At 44.3% G+C, this 21482-nt stretch overlaps 1 protein-coding gene across 2 annotated transcripts in view; it reads right to left on the reverse strand.

Moving 5' to 3' along the window:
* The window catches only part of ACACB (acetyl-CoA carboxylase beta), a 117506-nt gene that overhangs the window by 82961 nt on the left and 13063 nt on the right, over positions 1 to 21482 (reverse strand). For both annotated transcript variants that reach the window (XM_063088084.1, XM_063088083.1), the window contains exon 2: positions 14710 to 15371. In XM_063088084.1, coding sequence (XP_062944154.1) covers positions 14710 to 15362 — 653 coding nt within the window. In that variant the 5' untranslated portion in view covers positions 15363 to 15371. The remainder of the gene's footprint in view (positions 1 to 14709; positions 15372 to 21482) is intronic.

Genomic DNA, 21482 nt, shown 5'->3' on the forward strand with positions numbered 1-21482 from the left:
TACAGGAAGAGAACATAGGTGGGGTTTTTTCTAAGTACAGTTTAACAAGTTTAACAATAGAAGCTGGTAACATTCAGTAAGGTGACATCCTATAATGCAATTTGCAACAAAAGCTTGATTTTAGCAAACATTCTCTTCTTACAGCAATTTCCCAGTATCTTTACATATCAATCAGTAAACTGTCTGTCTTTGAGCCAGCAACCTTGCTGTGTTACAATTCTTTATCTTACAACAGAGAATATATAGCCTGGGGAAAATTTCCTGTCCTTTGCAAGGTCAATATTTGAAACTGCAAGGCTTTGGAAAACCAGGCCCTTTGAAGTACATTTGCTTTATGCATACTTCACAAGAAACTGTCCCCAAATGTTTGGTAAGCCTTGGTTATGTCATTGCTTTGAATGGGAACCAAAAAGCTGAGCATGTAGTGGGGCTGGACCATGAGATCAACGTAGGATGATTTAGGGAGGGCTGTGTGTTGGGGATCCCAAGCCTGTATCTTTAGGGTCTTTCACCCTCACTGGTCAGATTCCCTAGGGAAAAGTCTTCTGGTCTTCTGCCTGGATGATAAAAGTTGGCCAGGAGCCTGAGGATTCAGCACCTATACAGACCCTTACCCTCCTATTTGGGATACAGGACCCATGCTAAGCCCATCGGTCCACAGTGTCAAGACCCTCTGCTTTTCCCTCTCTTCAGAATGAACCACCTGCTTTATCTTGGGGTTGAAGTGGGTAGCCTCCAGCCACATGGAGCACGAGAAAGAATCTGGGAGTCTTTCACTCAACCCTTCTTATTTTGATACCCCCCCACTACCCCCATTCCATAGGGGGCACCCCTGCTGCCAGCCCCTGTGCCCTCTGGGGGACCTGCAGTGCAGATCTGGGGTACAGGGGGGGTGACCAGCTTCCTCGCTGTGGCATCAGGACTCAGGCTTCTCAGTTCTGTTAAGCCAGTTACTGCTTGTTCATCTGCTTTCTGGCTTTCAAAATGTTGGTGCTAATCTCCCCTCCTGTTCTCCCAGGCTTGATGGGTTTCTCTCTCTTAAAGAAGAAGGAAAAAAAAAAGCTCTTTGCTGTGGTTTGTTGGGGTTTTGACAGGAGCAGAATGAGGCATGCACATGCATTCAGTTAACCCGGCAATGGGGTATTCATGCTGGGAGCTGTCTACCAGGAATTATGTTGGAGCTTAACCACCCAGAGGAGTGTCCAGTGACTATGTCACCAGGCATCTTGGGAGGCCATGTCTGAGGAGGTTCAGGGGGCCAAAAGGTCTGGTGAAGAACTGAATGATCCCAAAGAACGCCACCAACACTCCACCATCTATTGTCTGAGCAAGAAATAGCAAAGCTGGAAGCAAATAAGCAGTTGGGAAGAGGAATTCCATTTTACAGATGGGCACAGTGAGGCCCAGCCAGGCAAAGGGAATGGCCCAGCAAGTCAGCAGGCCTGGGGCTCTTTCCACACAAGAACTTCTTTTTCTTGGGGTGGGTTTGAAATGTTGAGTGTGGGTGTTTTTAGCTATGCAGTATGAGTACACTTCTCCATGGGAAAAGCCTCATAGAAACCTGCAGTTTGTCCCCATCCAACAGTGTGAGCCACGAAAAGCTGCTTGTCAGAGATGAAAAAACGAACTTCTAAGCCTGGGAAACAAAAAGAAATGACAAGAACCATCATGTTTAAATGCCACCATCATCAGAATACGTATTTTCAATTAAGACCTCCTCCACTCAACTGAGCTGAAGCATGGTGCCTGAATGAATGACAGAACAAACGAATGAACAAGTGACTTCTGGCCCTTGAGATGCCCTCGCTGCCTCCCATAAATTAAACTGCTGAAATGAAATAGGTCTTAGAAAAGTACTTTGGAAGGTCAGTATCATTCTGCAAATATGAACAACACTTTTATCATAATTACATTCCATTACAAGCAAGTTCAGTTGTTAAGAACTTTATTTACAAAAACAGGCAGATGTTGCCCAAGGGCCATAATTTGCAGAACCCTGGTCTAGTGAAATAGACACTAAAATGGTAACAACAGTTATCCCAGGGTGGCTGAATATGGGTGGTTTCTGTTTTCTTCTCTTTGCCTATGTTTTTTTAATAACTTTCTGCAATGATATATTATTGATATATTAAAAGCTTATGTCGATTCACCTGATTTGATCATTGTACACTGTATACTGTATTAAAATATCACATAGTATTCCATAAATATGTACAAGTACTATGTGTCAATTAAAAATAAATTTTAGAAAAGAAAAGAAAAAAGCTATTAATAATGAGGACACTCAAAGCCACGGCCATTCCAGAGTCCTGTGGGCAAGGCACTCAGTATCCCCATGTGTAAAATGGGATAATAGCACATACCTCATTAAATAAGTCAATACATAGAAATAAGGATTAAATAAAGTTGTGAGGATTAAATAAGTCAATGCATAGAAAGTAAAAGATAGTGTCTATTCACAGTAAATGCTGCATTATTACTTCAGTGCCAAGGAGATCAAAAACTGCTGATGTCCTAACCTAACCAAGAAGGGTAACAGGCCACTCATCTGCCCCTGCTCTGCTCCAGGAAGCCCTAGGCTCCCCATCCAACCACTCTCCGCCTTCTGTCCCTGACCTTCCCTGACTGGCGGGCTTGATCCTTTGGCTTCAGAAAACCTGACACCTCCCATTGCCCTATACACAAACACGAAAACTAGCAATCTGACCTAGAGCACGACAAAGAAAAACACCCATTTGTGGCCTGGGAAAAACCATTTGCAGTTGCCATTTTGATTTAAAAACTGGTGATAGAGCCCCCCCATCAGGCAGGCGACAAGCCCATCATCCACAACCTGGGCACGTGGACACACAGCCCTGTGGGAGTGGCCTTGTTTCAGGCCCACTCTCCAGGCTAGTGGTTCTTCTAATTCTCTTTTGACGATGCTGGAGGCCAACCAGTGTTGGCGCTAGAAGGCTGACCTTTGAGCCTACATTTCCTCCTGTGGAAGGATGATCATCCTAAGTGCTGTGCCAGTGCTCAGCCCTGTCCTTACACAGCAGGGCAAGTGCGGGGCCTGAAATGTTTCACAGTGACTTTGGAAATGGCTTCGGGTGCAATCAACAACAGAGGTGTCAGCCAAACACCAAGTCCAGTCAGTTGCCAGAACACACGACCAAGCAGAACTGTACTGGTAAGGGAGGAAATAAACATTCTAGAAAACCCGCTATGGATGGGGCACAGGAGGCTTCTCACTGAATTCCCACAACCCTGTGTGGGGGAGGCTAGTATCTCCTGCTCACGATGAGGAAACTGAGGTTCAGACAGGCCCACTTACCTCAAGGCATACAGCTGGCAAGTGGCAGAGCTGGGCTTCCAATCCAGTCCTATAGGACCTCAGAATTTAATTTTGAGGCAGAAAGCTATCTGTGATAAATGGAAGCACCTCTACTGAGTGGACTTAAAAAACAAGCATTACATATCTTGCCTCTCAAATAAGAGGCAAGTTCCAAATGCGGGCAATTTTGCTCCCTAGGGTCCATACGGCAATACCTGCAGACATATTTGGTTGTCACAACTTGGGGGGTGTACTACTGGCACTTAGTGGGTAGAGACCAGGGATGCCGCTTGACATCTTATAATGCATAAGTCAGCCCCACACAAAGAATTATATGGCCCCAAGTGTCAACAGAGCCACAGTTGAGAATCCCTGATAGACTAGAGCCACCTCCCAGGTTTTGAATCAGAATCTACCACTTATGACCTGCGTAATCGTGGCACAGTTACTTCAATATTCTGTGCCTCAGTTCCCTCATGAGATGGAAATATTAATAGTATCAGTATCTGCCTGGGCCTGGCCTGGAGTAAAGAGCTAGCAACACTTTAGCTGCTGCACCCAGGGTGGGCCACCAGGCTAGGGCTCCGTCATTAACCAGCCCTAAAATCCCTTACCCTCTCTTTTCTTCTGTAAAATATTGATGGTAGCAGCTGTCCTGACTGCTGAATATACAATGCTGTATGTTACTATTATTACCAAGTAAGAAAGGTCATCATGTAGCCCAGTAAAGGCTGATAACTTAAAACATATCTCTCAGACAACACAAAATTGGGCTCCCAGATAAATGGACCTTCGGGAATTTCTCAGGCCACCCACTCCCTCAATGTCTCCTGGGATGACCACTCTGGCTAGGCCAGAGGTGGGCAAATTAGGGCCCATGGGCCAAATCCAGTCTACCACCTATTTCTGTACCTCCCACAGGCAAAGAATGGTTTTAACATTTTTAAACAGTTGAAAAAAAAATCCTATTTTGTGACACATAAAAATTATAGGAAATTCTAATTTCACTGTCCATAAGTAATATTTGATTGGAAGACAGCCAGGCTGTTCAATTACATAGCTGTGGCACAGGTGCAGGAGACAGCAGAGGTGAGTTGTAACAGAGACTATATCGACACGAAGCCAGACATATTTGCTCTCCAGCCCTTTACACAAAAACAGTTCGCCCTCCCTGAGCTGGGCAGCATTTTCAACTTTGACATCAGGAGCTTTAAAAGATACTGATGGGGCTGGCCGATTAGCTCAATTGGTCAGAGCACAGTGCTACAATACCAAGGTCAAGGGTTTGGATCCCTGAACCAGCCAGCCACCAAAAAAAAAAACTGATGCCTGGGCCCCACCCTGGACAAATTAATGTGATTAATCAGCATCTCTAGGGCTGACTAAAGACTAATTAATATGACTAATGACTAGACTAATTAATAACTAATTAATCAACACCTCTGGCGGGGGGGGGGGGGGGGGGCTGGGAGAGTCCAGGCATCTACATTTTTCAAAAGCCCCCACATCCCCCCAGGAAATTACAGTGTGCAGCCAAAGGTAAGAACCACTGCTAGATCTACAACCCACATTTCAGTCCAGGCAGCTGGCTCTTTCTGAGCAGAATTCCATGTGGTGACATCCCTCTCAATGGGGGAATGTGGGACTCACTGAGACCAGACTCTCCTGACTCCCCCTCCCCAACTTTATTTCATCTCATTCAACCCAAGTCTCTTGCAAGAAGCCCTTCTCCACTCTGATCCCTCTTCATCCTGGTCCACATTCATTTCTCCATGCTCTGAACTTTGACCCCATTCAGATGCCAAGGAAAACTGATCAGCATGCGGGACCTCACCTACATATGAGTTCCGATTCCTCAGATGATCCAGGCCTTTGGGCATGCCTCTTGACTCCAGTGGGCTCTTTCCCAAGTGAACTCTGTCTTCACTGTTATCAACAGGTGCAAACGTCTGTGCTGAGCCAGAGCAGCTCGCAAGACCAGCACCTCCCAAGCGGTCTCAATAACTCTACTGGATTGTCTAACTATATCTTTTCAGCAATTCTAACTTTAATGTAAGAGAGGAATGACACAGTCACCCAATAAAGCATATCCATATTATTACAAATATGGTCACCGCGTGTCCTAAACTTGCCCAGAAATTTCCAAATTCTGGCAAGCTTATTTTTTTGGACTAAAGTGGTTTGTAAAATGTATTTGTATTGAGATTAAAGTGTACAATTAAATTTGATACAAGATTGAGATGTTAAACTTTTCATGTAAATAGCTTTACAGATCAGGAAAAAATGTATCCTTTCAGACCATGTGGCCTGATTTGGGTACACTCTAGGACTTCAGTGTTTTTGCCAGAGAAGTTAGATTAGAGCCCTAAATGTGTAAGAAATGTGACTTCTGTGGTCCACGAAGACTGAGTGCACCAGAAAGACCATGACCCAAACCTCAGTCCTCTGTCCCTCTGTGGGCCCTTTGCTCAGCCACAGCTTTGAGCACTTCAAGGAGGGTCCCCTTGCACTGTCCTTTAGTCTGCTGTGTGGAAGGATCAAAGGACTGGAAGGTAGCCTCCCTTCTGGTGTCTGGATTCAAGGCTGGGACACCTCTCTTTCCTTCTCTAAACCTCCCATCATGGAGCTAAACAACCTCTCAGGCATTTCCAGCTCCAAGAGCCCTCACTTCTCTGGGATGCTCGCAAGTCTAGTTACACAGCTGAGTCCCTTAGTCTTCTGACTAGTCCACCATTAGAGGGAACCACTTAGTTTTAAAGATTTTGGAAGGCATCTCCTCGGGCAGGTTGTGCTGTCAAAGTGACAGAATCCAGCTGCCTACAAAGTGGGCCCTGGGAGCTGCGGCCTGGGTTTGAATCCCTGTTCTGTTCTCACAAGCGCTGAGGGCCTCAGTTTCCTTATCTGTAAAATGCGGATGATAGCACCCACTTAGGGCGCCATGGTGGTGTTGCAAAGATGGCATGAGGTCACCTCTACAGAGCACTCAGCCAGACATACTGAAAGCACCCCATGAATGCTAGCAGTTATTGCTGTTGCACTGGTAGGCCTTGGCTTGGAATTACTGAGAAGACATCTGGCTCTCCCTCTGGATCAGATATTCCTGGAGGGCTGAAGTTATGTTTCCCAAACACTTTTCCTGCTCCCAGATGCAGGCCTTATGCATGGGAGGAGTGCAAGGAATGTTTATGGACCAGGTAGGAATATCCTATGAAAATAACAAAGGATAGGCAGAGACTTATCTACAAGGGTGTCCTTCACCTTGCTGTTTATAATAGCAAAAAGGAGAACCACCCAAATACCCACTATTTATAGGGGATTACTTATATATTTTAAAGTGTACCCATTTAAAGGAACACAAAGGACCTAGTAAAAAGCACATTGGAGAACAGGGGAGAGCAAACATTTTCTGTTAAGGGCCAGATAGTAAATACTTCAGGTTTTACAGGTTAGTCTCTGTTCCACTACTCAACTCTGCCAATGAAACACAAAAGTAGCCATAGACTATACATAAACCATATACATAAACCAATGAGCATGGCTGAATTCCAACAAAACTTTATTTGTGGACACTGAAATTTGACTTTTGTGTAATTTTCACATGTCACAAAACAGTATTCTTCTTTTGATTTTTTCCAGTCGTTTAAACTTGTAAAAACCATTCTTTGCTAACAGCCCATACAAAAACAGGCAGCCGGTCATAGTCTGCTGAGTCCAGTGATAGAAGAATACTTAATATTGAGTGAAAAAGCAGTAACAATACAAAATGTTCTGTATGATTCAAGTTTATAAATTAAAACATACCTGCATGGAAAAAAAAAAAAACAAAGCTGCAAGGATATACAACAGTTAACAAAGATCACAAGGGGTGGAATTATGGCTGATTTTTGTTCCTTCTTTTTGCTTCCCTATAATTTTCTGAATTTTCAACAAACATAGTATCGCTTGGATAATTTTTTTAAAGTTTAGTAAATGAAGACAAAAAGGAAAATAAACAAAACCAAGTAGGTGGGGCTAAGAAGCATTCAAGTCACAGAGATGCCTATGCTAAACTGCTCAGAAAATGACCCTAAATGCGATGCCTGCTCAAGCTGACGTTGATTGGTACCGGGCTTCAACTTCAAAAAGACTTGCCTTCCACAACCATCAGCTTTCTCAAGGATAAGGAGAGGAAGAGGGGGAAAGTGTGGCCTCTGCCAAAGGATCAATCTTGAGGCACTTGTGTGCTCCGGGAGCCCTCCTCCAACCAACGTCACTGCCAAAGCCCGCTAGAGTTTGCAAAGCGGGCTCCATCCCCCAGTGGCCAAAGTTAAGCCTGCAATTCTTTGGGTGGGGGTGGGGAAGGGGGATGCTAAGAGGACATACAGCATGACTTGGGGGTTGGGGGAGGGACTGCATAAGTTTGTAAAAGATAACGGTCATTAAAATTGCAGGCTTACTTACTTTACTTTGCGTTCAGGGAAACAGACCTTGCACTTGGCAGGACTCATGCTGACCGCCCCTCCAGCCAATCCCACCGGGCTCCTGCAGGGGTGCACAGCATGCATCCCTTAACACCCTGAAGCAGACCCCGGTCCCGGGGACCAGCAGGACAGCCGGGTCGCTACCGCGAAGCGGAGGCGTGGTTCTAAAGCGCCTAGGGCCGAGTACTGCGACAGCCAGCGGGCGCCCCACTCCGCGACGCGCTGGCTCCATCCCGAAATGCGCCCTGCGCGCAAGTGCCGGGGACCGACGCACCCGCTCAGGCTCCGCCCCCGTCCCCCCCCCCCCCCCCCGAAAGGCTCCGCCCCAACCCCCGCGTCCCACCCCCTTAACTGTGCCCCGCCCCGGACGGGCTAATCGCGGACTCGCCACTGACCTTGGTCACCCGATGAGAGCGGCAGTTCTAGGATGGAGCAGCCCTACGTGATGGCAGCAGTTGTATGCTTGAATACACACACGATAGGGAAATGGTGGAAAATATGGGTAATTTAAAATGTGAGTCAGAGGTCACCGCTGTATCTGTTAAAAGTCCCTGTTGTCAAGTCAGCCTTTGGCTTCCCAGTTCCTGTTTGCACTCATACTCTCAGAAGATTGCTGTGAGCATTACATGAGACAGAGACACAAAGAAGCACTCGGTAAATGTTAGTCTTATCAGGAGTTTATTTACTGGGGCAGCTGGGGTCTTCCTTGTCCTGGAGGCACTCACTTTAGTAGGGGACCCAAGTGGTTCAAAGTAGGTGCTAGAAACTCCCTGGAGGAGCACAGAGCAAACCTGACCCCGGGAGGAAAAGTGAGAGGTGAGTACTAGTAGGGGAACAAGGTGGCAAGACGTGGCTTTGAACCTGTTTCTTACCTCAGGCCCACTGTCCCACTGTGCACTAGGCACACTGCCACTTGTTCAACAAAGTGGGATCTTACTGAACAGCTGTCTTTTGTAACCTCCGTTTCAGAGTATGTGAGCAAGTATTTTGCCACATCATGTAATGTTCTCATCAGCTCCGTTTTTAAGGGTTGTATGTATGAAAATTCCAACCTTCAGGGACTGTTTCCAAATTCAAGCAAAGGCCATGTCCCAACCCCTGCCCTGAGATAAACCCAAAGGGGAGGAGATGGAGGAGAGATTTGAAGAGACAGCATGAAGTCAAAGCATCTATATTCTCAGCCAGCCCTTGTCAGGGTTACGGTTACGGTTAGGGTTAGGCAGGAAGGGTGAGTTTGCCTAACCATATTAAAAAATAAATAAATAAATAAATAAATAAATAAATAAATAAATAAATAAATAATAAATTAAAAAAATAAAAAATAAAAAAAATAATAAAGACAGAAGAAAAATTCAAAATTGGAGTTTAGCCCCAGAATTAGTCTACAAAGTCATGAGATATATGCAAAAAGAATGGCATGAAAGCGAAAACTCTACTGCTGCTAAAGAGCAGCAACAAAATGCCTATTCATCCACTCACTCGTTCATCCATCCATCCATTCATTCATCCATCCGTTCCCACACTCATTCATCAAGTATTTGCATGCCCCTGGAATGCAGAATTCTGTGCTCCTCACTTCATTCATTTAGCAAATATTCATGCAAAGTCGACCATGAACCAGCATGAGGCTAGGCAGTGGGGGAAATGGAGACCACTATAAATATGGCCCTGCTTTCATGGAGCTTGCAGTCAGTGTGGGAGACAGATAATAACCCAGTAAACAAATAGGGACATAAACAACATAATATTAAGGAGTAATTAAGTGTTGTAAAGACAACAAATCAGAGCGATTGATAAACAAATTGGGGGTGGGGAGGGAGATATTTTAAAGGTAGGAGGGGGTCAGGGAAGGCCCTTGCAGGAGGTGGCTTTGATGGGCAAAGAGCCGGAAGTGCAGGCAGGACCGGCCATAGAATTTTCAGGGTCCAGTGCAAAATAAAAACAGAGTCCCCTGTTCAAAAATTATGAAGAATTTCAAAATAGCAACAACAGAGCATTAAAGCAAGCACAGGCTTCCTTTAAGCACAAGGCCTGCCTGTGATGCTGGCCCTGGTGAGAGGCCTGGGGAGTAGGAAGGGAGTATTTCAGTTCAGAGGGAACAGCAAGGGCAAAGGCCCTGAATGGGGATGCAGTTGGGAGTGTTCTAGGACGGTGGGGCCAGCCGCCGCAGGAAGGAGAAGGCCCCTTTGAAGACCGCTTCGAAAGGAGCTTCCTCCCAAACCACAGACTTAAATACACACACTTCCCACCCATGCCTAGCACCCAGCAGGTCTCCCAGGTAGGGAGAGTGGTGGCAGGAAGAGCCAACATGGAGGGTGGCCTGCCAGGGCAGAACAGAGGCAAGTGGCTCCCTGAGGAGTTGCAAAGAGCAGGGCAGATCCACAAACACCTGTCACTTCCTTGCTGCGGTTTCCATGAGAGCAATGAGCCCTGGATTAAATACCCCAGGCCTCTCCCAGCCTTAGCTTTCTGTCTTTGAAATAGGGAAAGCATTAGGTCAGGTCTGGAAAGACAAGCCCAAACCCCTAGTCCCTGCTTCTCTTTTACAGAAACTCCAAAGGTAGATTTGCCAAGGGTACAGATGATTCAGCACTTATCAGAAAAATATAATAATAACAAAAAAGGGAGCTTCCTGGTTTCAACCAACAGGGACTCTGTTCACCATGTTTGTCTTCCCAGTCAGGCTTCCTTTCCTCGGTGCTCTAGTGGAAACGGCTGGAGGACCTGTCCACACTGCAGGCAAATGGCTGGAGGACCTGTCCACACTGCTGTCAGATAAAATGTATGGGAGGCCATTGTTTTGGACCGAGCTCCTGTACTATACCCCAACAGACCAAACCAGGATGGATCCATCACGCCAAGTGCCACATAATCAAGCTGAATCTTGAAAGGGATCAGTTTTCCAAGAAACAAGAGGTTCATAGCAACCAATCAGAAGGGGACCTGTTTATCTGAGTCCACATGACAAGAAAGCCCATTTGGTTCTACCTTTGGAAGGACAGCAGTTTTGAAACGACCAATCTGCTTTTTGTTTCCTGTTTCTGCTTTCTTCAGCCCTCTTCTGCCTATAATGCCAACCTCCTCTGCTCAGCTCATCGGAACACTCATTCCATTTTATGGAATGAGGTAGTGTCCAATTCTAGAATTGCAAGTAAAAGCCAATGAAGTCTTTAAACTAAATTTGTTATTAAACATCAAGGTATGAGAAAAAAATAAAATAAAATAAAATAAATTGATTGTGATTCTGTCTTTTGATACAGCCCTCTGTGGCACATACCCCAAATCTGCTTGAGCGTTGTCCTTTGGGCCCTGGGGAAAAGGCATTAAATACCACCCTGTATAAGAGAAAAAGCAGTGGCCCTTCACAAAGCAACACTCCGGCCAGAGGAGGTTTTTTGTGCGTGTGTTTATGGGGAGGGGGTTCCCCTGAACATCCCCTCAGAGTTGGTCCAAGACCCTACCAGTGGGTGTGGGCAAAAGGGTCAACAGGGGACTGGCAAACACCAGGCTACTGAGGGCCCCAAAGATGCCAGAATGCAAAGCCAAAAGCTTTACAACAAGATATCAGAATGCTCAGCCTCATTTCTTTTCTTTCTTTCTTTTTTTTTGGCAGCTGGCTGGTACAAGAATCAAACCCTGGACCTTGGTGTTACCAGGCCCACGCTTTCCCAAGGGAGCTAACCAGCCAGCCTTTACCCTCATTTTGATATGTGTTGTTTCCAACAGGCTGGAACACACAGGTTTTGACATGTTTTATTCATCCGGCCAACCACCAGAGGCAGTGGCCCTAGCTCAAGTGTCTAAGCCTTGATTCCCAGAAGATTCTTTGATGTGAGATTCTCATTACAGTTCATTAGAAACAGCAAAGACATACGGGTTTCCCTTCATTGCAGGACCCTCATTCTGGGATTTGGCTGGGGCTGGGGATGTTCCTCATGGAAATGCCAGTATCTTGGGAGCCACCAGCACTACCCACATTGCCCCTGGGTGCTAAAATTCTAAATTCCCGACTCTGAAAAAGCACATATATTGGGGACAAAAGAACAGTGTGCCAGTGGCATTCTACTTATGAGAAGTTGGAGACTCAAAGAGGGGAAGGGGCCTACCCAAAGTTACACAGCACCCTATGGAGGCCCTTTGAATCTCCCATGACCCCACAGTGTCCAGCCATCATTACAGTCGGTGTCTATAGTTCATAAAAACCAAGATCTCTCTGCCCTTCCCCTCACTGGGGCAAGGCAAGGATAAAAGATGTCCCAATAATGCTAGGTTTTTATGCAATGAAGATACAAAGGCAGAAAATTCACTCAATATTTTAGCTTTGTTTCCTCTATGAGAGATAGTTAAATTTCTTTCACTTTTATTAATCCACCAGCTCAGGGGCTGGCCCGTTAGCTCAGGTGGTTAGAGCGTGGTGTTACAACACCAAGGTCAAGGGTTCAGATACGCATGCTCGGCCAGCCACCGAGGGAAAAAGAAAAAGAAAAAGAAATTCACCAACTCAGAAAAGCTATGGTTTAAACACAAATCAGCAAAGACCCCTCAAAATAGTGGGGGAAGACAGTGGGAAAAAATTGGGAAACCGTTCCCTCTCCATTTTTTAATTGATTATTTATTGAGTGCATTATTCTCTTGCTAAGTATTTTAGAAATGTCAGTTCATTTAATCCTCACAACTTCCTGGGAATCCAAGAAGAATAACAATGTTATTATTTTGTCAAGACTTTTGCCTTGATAAGTTCTTAATTAGCATCAGTGGAAGTAATTCACACAGTTGGTTCCTCCTTACCCATCAATTTTGGATCTGTGCTGTCCAATACAATAGCCACCAGCCATCTGAGGCTATTTAAGTTTTAAAGTAATTAAAATTTAAGTCTAAAATTCACTTCCTCAGTCACACTGGGCACATTTCAAATGTTCAATAGCTACACGTGATTAATCACCACCATATTAGACAGACCAGTTCTAGAACATACCATTCTAGAACATTCCATCGTGGCAGAAAGTTCTGTTGGACCACTCTGGGCTAACTTCAAAGTTGCCTCTTCTGAGAGTTCCTCCCTGACCTGACCATATCTTTCTAAAATTAATCCCCTTGGATATTTCCACTTGATCCTGCTTCCTTCCTGGCATTGGACACACCTGGAAACTATCTTATTTGTTTACCTGTTTATTTGTACATTTCTCATCTCCCTGCTGGGATGTAGGCTCCTTAACAGCAGCAATGATATCCGTCTTGTTTTCCTGCTGGAGCTATCGTGATAAATGTATTCTAGAGTCCTCTTTGCAACCTCCTTAGGATATCCACTTCTCACATGACCTCTGATGTTTGTGTCTGGGTGAATTGGTTTAATAAACTGTTTTCCCCCAATCCTTGATGAAATTGCCACACTGACGGAAAGAAAGGAGTTTGGAGGGGAAAGAACGTCGGAGAATACAGAAGAGAGCACACTGCGGCGCATGGGAAGAACATGGGTTCTGCAGTCCAACAGACCTGGCCTTGAAACTTGGCTCTCCCACTATCTAGCTGTGTTTCTTGGGAAAGAAACTTCACTTCCCTGAGCCTCGGTTTTCTCATCTATAAAATGGGGATCTACCACCAGCCTTGTACCCTTGTTAAAAAGGATAAATGGGTAATTTATATCAACTGGAGGTAGAAGGAGAATGGGGAAGCTCTGGTAAATTTGAGGGTTAGGTGAAGGAGGTGCTGCTGGGCAAAGGAAAGGCCCAGGAGAGGAGCTGGAGAGAAATCTACTACTTATTAGTACCTACTATGTACCAAATTCTGCTTGCTTTACAAACATTAACCCATTTCATCCCTGCCACAGTTTACAGAGGAGAGACTGGGGCTGTGGTAGGTGAAAGGCATGCCCAAGGCCATATGGGAGGGGTGGCAGAGCCACTGTGTCTGGCTCCAAAGGCTGTACTCTTTGTGCCAGATTCTGAAAACTTCTCTTCCTGTAACTTTTCCAGAAACTCAAAATACACTGAAGCCTGTCAGTGTAGGCAACACTTGCCTTTTCTCTTTTTTCCCTACCTCCTACTCGCAGCCACCAAGGTTCAAACTGAGCTCACTGGTAACATGCGTGCACATGGAAGACCCCATCCAGACTTTTCTCATTTTGGCAGACAGAGTCCAGGAGATGTGTAAAATATTAGCCCATAAGACTCCACCCTCTGGAGAGAGAGAAAGTGGGCAGAAGGAACAGGAGAAAGAAGGCAGAGGTTCTCTCTAGCTGCTGAAGTTATGGTTGGTGGCTCTTTCCTTCTCTCTGCTCTCCTGTATTTCCCAAGTTTTCTGCGGTATCCCATGTGTAATTTGGGGATACGGAAAGGGAAAGTTAATAACAAAACAAAAAGCCACCGAATGCACTCCTGGGATGCATGGATGACTTCTTGCCTGTTAGGAACCTACATGAATCCATTTCTAACAATCAAATTGTTAATTGACTGAAGACGGTTATAGTATTTGAGTTCCCACTTTTTAGGCACTGCTGGGGCAAGGCTTGTTTTTCAGTTATTAGTTACCTGCTGAATGAATGAATGAATGGATGGATGGATGAACGAATGAATATCTCTTCAGGAGGCATGGAGAACTGTCCTTCCCTCCAGCCTCCCATCATCACTCGTGGCCTTGCCAGCCTTAGCTGATTTGGCTTAATTACAACTAGTTACACACAAGGTCATCGCCCCCCAACTAGGCTGAGATCTTCTAGAAAGCCAGGGCATGGAGCTTCTCAATGAATGACTTTGAAAGGAGGGAAGGAATGAAAGAAGGAAAGCTTATGTCGTCTGCTTTTTTGCATAGCTACCCTTGAAGTTTGTCAACAGCAAATGGCTTGCCTAAGAGGGGAAGGGGTTGGGATGGGTGCAAACCCCACCCCAACTCTGCAACACACCCTCCCCCCAGTTACAAGAAGAAAGGGTACATTACCTCATAGCAGGGGCATGGGTCTCAGGTTCACCTGTGGTCAGAGCAGCCTCCAGGGACAGGGTCCCCAGGCTGGCACGGCTGCCTTTCCGGGAAGATTCCCGAAATGAGCCCATGCCAGAATCCTCATCAGAGGAGTTGTCATCAAAGGAGCCCAGGATGAAGTTCGTCATCAGTTGCCTCTTGATGTGTGCCCGCTTCTTGTCTTCTTTGGAGGGGGATCTGGCTCGCTGGCCCTGGGCCCTGGCTGGGGAGGACAAGTCATCAGTATCCAGGGTCTCCGGACCTTCAATCCCTGTCTCATTGGCTTGGAGTTCTGGGAAGGGCAACGTATCATTAGAAGAAGAGGGGTTTCTTGGGGGCTTCTGGTGTGAGGGTGGCAATGAGTTTCTCCGCCGACAGGCATCTCTGGGGTCTTTGTTGGAGGCTGGCTTGGCCTGGTTCAAAGTCTTTGGTGGAGAGCTGCTGTAGCCATTTTTCTGCAGTGGCTCCTCTGAGCTGTCTGAGGCTGGAAAGGGCTCCTGGCTTGGGATGAAACTGGTTTCTGATCTATTCTTGGTGACTGGCTTGGAATCCGTCATTTTCCCCCGGATTTTTAACCAGGAAAAGGTCAGGCAGGAGAAAATCAGACAAGATACAAAAAGAAACAAGATCATTCAAAAAACCTGAAAAAAGAAAGGGAGAGACCTTTTAGGATCTACATAATGAGTTATTTCTCTCCTAAAGGAGCTAGTGGGGCAAGGAGCAGTTGGGGTTCTGTATATTCGAGAAGCACTAGACAGAGAGTAGAGATGGGGTTCTACTCCCAGCTCTGCCCATGACATGCTCTGTGGCCTTGGGCATGTTCTTTAACCCCTCAAGATCCCAGTTTCCTGCCTCTAATTTAGTTATACTAACATATGCCCAACATAAATCATAAACATGCATATAAGAGAGAATTAAATAAGATAATGTATGTTAAAGGACTCTGTTCCAGCAGCATTATTTATAATGTCTAAAAGTAGAAACAACCCAAATACCTGTTAACTGATGAATGGACAGAGAGTGGTACATCCATACAATGGAATATTATTTTGCCATTAAAAGGAATGAAGCACTGATATATGCTACAATGTGGATGAACCTTGATTGAGAGCATTATGCTAAGTGAAAGAAGCCAGTCATGAAAGACCACATATTATATGATTCCATGTATATGAAATGTCCAGAACAGGCAAATGCATAGAGACAGAAAGAAGATTAGTGGTTGCTAGGGGCTAGTGAGATGGGAGTAATGACTAAAAGGCACAAGCGTTCTGTATGGGGGTCACAACAATGTTCTAAAACTGGTTGTAGTGATGGCTACATACTCTGTAAATATACTAAAAAACAATGACTTGTACTTTACATGAATGAATTTTTATGGTATGTGAATGATATCTCAATAAAGCTGTGATTAAAAAGAAAAAGACTCAACTACATTCAACCTGATAAATATAAGGGGGTTGTTGCTTCTGTCATCACCATCATCATCATCATCACCATCATCATCACCACCATCATCACCATCACTGCCACCACCATCACCATCATCACCATCATCATCACCATCACTATCATCATCACCTCCATCATTACCATCATCATCACCATCACTATCATCATCACCATCACTACATCATCACCACCACCATCATCACCACCACCATCACCATCATCACCATCATCATCATCACCATCACTGCCACCACCATCACCATCATCACCATCATCACCACCATCATCACCATCACCACCATCACCATCATCACCATCATCATCATCACCATTACCACCATCACCACAAGCTCACCATCATCACCACCACCATCATCATCATATTATTATTATTATTATTATCATTACCATAGTCATGGCCATGGAGAGAGGAAGGGCAACCTACCTTATTTCTTCATAGCATAGTTTTGTTTTGTTTTTTACTTCATAGTATAGTACACCTGACAAGGGGTATGCTTACAATTAGAATGGTAGCTCGACAAGACCGGAGAGAATGTGTTCTGTTCCAGGGCCAAGAACAGTGTGTGATATATAGTAAGCACTGAACAAGTGTGTGTTGAATGAATGAATTCAGATATTCTGATTTCTGACCCAGAGCTCTTTCTATCACACTAACTCGGCTCTATTAAAGAGTAGGTAATTGCTATTTAAAGGAAATATTGCTTAGATAGAGGGACCTGAACATGTGAAATTTCTGAACCAATTTTGTCACAATTATGTGCTAGAAGCATTACCACAGGACCACAAAGCTCAAGCAGATCAATCAGGTATATAAAAGGCTTTCTTTTTAAAGTTCAGCACAATGTTCTTAAGGGAACAGGAAAAGTTCTCAAGATTTCCTGGAACTACATGATACAAGTACTTCTTGCACAATTTGGGCAAGAGAATTTGCCAAAATGTTGGCAAGAATATCTTCTAGGTAATATGTAGAAAAAGAAGGTTTTTTCTTTCGAGATCATCAAATTTCTTTTTAAAGGAAAGTCAGTCAAAGGTGGTTCAATGTTAATGTAACACAACACATTAATGAATAAAGGAGAAAAACCACGTTTATATCGACTGTTACAGAACAAGCATTAAACAAAATAGAACCCTTTCACTATAAAAATATCAGAAAACTATGAACAGAAAGGGAACTTCAACATAATAAAATGTGTTTATGAAAAAACCCCAGCTAACATCATAGTCAGTGGTGAAAGTCTGATAGCTTTCCCCCAAGATTAGGAACAAGACAAGGATGCCCACTTTCACTAATGCTATTCAACATTGTACTAGAAGTTTTAGCCAGAGCAATTAGACAATAAGTATAACTAAAAGGCATCCAAACTGAAAAGAAAGAAGTAAAGCCATCTCTACTTGCAAATGACATAGTCCTATATATATATACAATCCCAAAAAATCTACAAACAAAAAACAAATAACAACAAAAAAACCCTCAAGTACTAGGGGTAACAAACAAATTAAGCAAAGTTGCAAATACAAGATCAATATGCAAAAATCAGTGGTGTTTCTGTACACCACCATTAAACAATCTGAAAAGGAAATTAAGAAAACAGTTCCATTTATAATAGCATCCAAAAGAATAAAATACCTAGGAATAAATTTAACTAGGAGGTGAAAGTCTTGTACAATGAAAACTACAAAACATTGCTGAAAGAAATCAAAGAGGAATTAAATAAATGGAAAGACACACCATGCTCATGGATTGGAAGACTTACTATTGTTGAGATGGCCATATACTTCCCAAAGTAATATACAGATTCATACGGAATTGCCAGGGGCCCCAAACAGTTAAAACAATTTTTAGAAAGAAAAAAAATTTGGAGGACTCACATTTCCCAATTTCAAAACTTACTGCAAAGCTACAGTAAACAAAACAGTGTGGTACTTGGTATAAAAGTAGGCATATATAGATCAATGGAATAGAATTAAGAGTCCAAAAATAAACCCATATATCTATGGCCAACTTTCTTTTTACAAGTATATCAAGACCATTCAATGGGGAAAAAATAATCTCTTCAACATATGGTGCTGAGACAACTGGATTTCACTATACAAAAGAATGAATTTGGACCCCTATTTCATGCCCAATAATTAACTGAAAATGGATCAAAGATCTAAACATAAGAGGTTAAGCCATAAAACTCTTAGAAGAAAGCATAGGGGTGGATCTTCATGACCTTGGATTTGGCCATGGATTCTCAGATATGACACCAAAAGCATGAGCAACATGTGAAAAAATAGATAAACTGAACTTTATTGACATTAAAAAATTTTGTGAATCATAGGGCACTATCAAGAAAGTGAAAAAGGGGCTGACCAGTTAGCTCAGTTGGTTAGAGCGTGGTGTTGTAACACCAAGGCCAAGGGTTCAGATCCCTGTATGGGCCAGCCACCAAAGGAGAAAAAAAAAAAAAAAAGAATGGGAGAGCCATTTGCAAACCATACATCTAATAATGGTCTAGTGTCCAGGATATATAAAGAACTCCTACAATCAGCAACGAAAATACAAACAACCCAATTTTTAAATGGGCAAAGAATTTGGATAGACATTTCTCCAAAGACATACAAATGGTCAATAAGCAGATGAAAAGATGCTCAACATCTTTAGTCATTAGGGTGATGCAAGTCATAACCACAGTGAGATACCACTTCCCATCTGCTAGGATGGCTGTCACCCAAAGAAGAAAGAGAGAGAGAGGGAGGGTGGGAAGGGAAGAGAGGAAGAGAGAAAGAAAGGAAGAATGAAAATTCCGAGTGTTGGTGAGGATGTAAGAAGGTGGAACTCTTGACCATTGCTGGTGGGAATTTAAAATGGTGCAGCTGCTGAGGACAACAGTTTAGTGGTTCCTTAAAAAGTTGAACATAGAGAGGTCTTCATTCTGAAGGCTCCTGTGTCATGTAAACCTATAATCAAACAAAATTTGTTACGCCTTTTCTTCATTAAAAAAAGTTAAACATAGAACTACCATGTGACCCAAATTTCACTCCCAGGTATATCCGAAAAGAATGGAAAACAGGGACTCAGACAAATACATGCTCTAGGGTTACTGATGCCCAAGCCTTGTTCTTACCCCAGGGTTTCTCTGCCATGGCAATATTGACGTTTGGAGCTGGAGAATTCTTTGGGGGGGGGGGGGCTGTCCTGTGCATCATAGGATATTGAGCAGCGTCCCTGGCCTCTACCCATTAGAGGCCAGTACCATCTCCTCAGCTGTGACTAACAAAAATGTCTCCAGACACTGACGAGTGTCCTGTAGGGGGCAAAACTGTCCTCAGTTGGGTTGAGAATCTCTCATCTTAACACCTATGCTCCTGCCTCCCTGCCTCACTCCTGCTTCTAAATGGTGAACTGGGAGCTTCTGGAGTCAAGGTCTAATTCTTACTATTATTATTTCTCTTGCACACAGTAAATTCTCAAGAAAAGCTTAAAAAGCATCAGCAAGAAAGGTCAGAGTTCTGAAATAGCTGGCTCACACATGCCCTCAGGAAAAATTCTGAAATCAGTAGTTAGCAGTTGGCATCACGAAAAATGTTGCAAAAGCTATTCTGGCTTCCCCAGGGGTCCAATAGGTTAAAGTTCTATGTCCTCCCCAGGCAGGAGGGAGGTGTATGGGCCCTTCCAGACCCAACCTCTGCTGAGTGGCCATTCCCTCTCACGCCCTGTGCTGGTCACACTGGCCAAGTGCGTTCGAAACTCCACGGCCCCCTTCCTCAGGGGCTCTCTGTTCAGCCCACCCTGGCTGGCTTAGTTAGCCAGTGGGTACAGATGACAGCATGAAAACAGGCTGTTCACTTGTCTGTCTTCCCCCACCAATTGGGTGGCCCTTGGGGACCTGGACCAGCGTCATTCATTTCCGGATCCTTGTGCCCAGCTTGGTGCTTGGCACACAGCAGGTGCTCAAAAGCCATGTGCTGAATGAACAAATAGACCCATGCACACACACTGAGCACCAGCTGACGGCGTGGACCGAGCTGGAATTTTGAGCTTAGGGTCTTATTTCTGAAACTGTGTTCAGGAACGGCAGGGGAATGAACTGTCCACAGCAGTTCCGAAGGACAGTGCCAAGGACAATACATTACACAAATGTGGCCAATTTTTAGCAATTTTTAAATGGGCACATTTGAAATTGTGAGATATCAGAAACAGCAAGTGTATAAAATCGATATGCTGGGCGTCCTTCTACCCCAAATAAAAAATAAAATACTTGAGTTGTTGCTGGGAAAATAACAGAACAGCATCAAAGAAAAAATACGCTACAATGTTTGGATCCCCGACTGGCCAGCTGCAAAAAAAAATAAAAATAAATTAAAAATGCTACAATGGTTTGGGATTTATGAAGCCTGAGAACACATTCTTTACGTTGATTCCAGTTGGAAAGCCAATCAAATTACACAAGTTTTGCCTTATGTAAACTCTTCGAGAACTTACTCAGGAAATCCTGGCTGGATGGATGAATGGATGGCTGATTGGGACCATAGATAGAAGGATGGGTTGGCAGTGCACAGAGAGAGGGGTTGAGTGGATGGGTGGATGGGCAAGATGGTTAGACGCACACATGGCAGGTGACAGAGGGAAGGTGGGTGAAGCTGACATCTCTGCATCGGAAGCTCTAATGAACAGAGTGACTGGCTCTTCTCCCCATTTTGTCTGCCTCTCTCATTCTGCAAATTCTTTAAGATCTGCTGTTACTCTAATGGTGACCAGTGGGTCTCATAGTCCCAAACTACCTTGCCAGGATTTCCTGGATGAATAACCTCAGGGTCTTTCCTTTTCTTTGCAGAGTAATGACATGTGACCCAAAAGTCACCACAAGAGAACTTTTCCCAAGTGAGCACATAGAGACAAATGGGGAAGTGTTTGAGAAAGCTACCAAAGAAACTCTCTGAGCCTCAGTTTCCTCATCTATCAAATGGGGCTACTAATTCTTGCCACATTTTCCTGCCTCGCGGTTGCTCTTGGAAAAACATATATATGTATATACCACTGACATACACAAGTCATCAAGTTTGTTGAGTGCCTCGAAGCTTCCAAGACTCCTCTCCCCTTCCACCCATCCCCCATGCCCCCCTCTCCAATCCTCAGAATAACTCAGTGGGTATTATTATTGCTATTGTCATTATTTTTTTCCATTTTACAGCTTGGTAAACCATGGCTCACAGAAGCTCAGTAACCCACTCTCACTCAAATCCAGGCCCAACACCCGTTGCTTTCCCACTGCCCTGCCACCGCAAATTGATAT

Source organism: Cynocephalus volans, chromosome 2 (genome assembly GCF_027409185.1).
Source record: "Cynocephalus volans isolate mCynVol1 chromosome 2, mCynVol1.pri, whole genome shotgun sequence".
In the NCBI taxonomy this organism is placed as follows: Eukaryota; Metazoa; Chordata; class Mammalia; order Dermoptera; family Cynocephalidae; genus Cynocephalus; species Cynocephalus volans.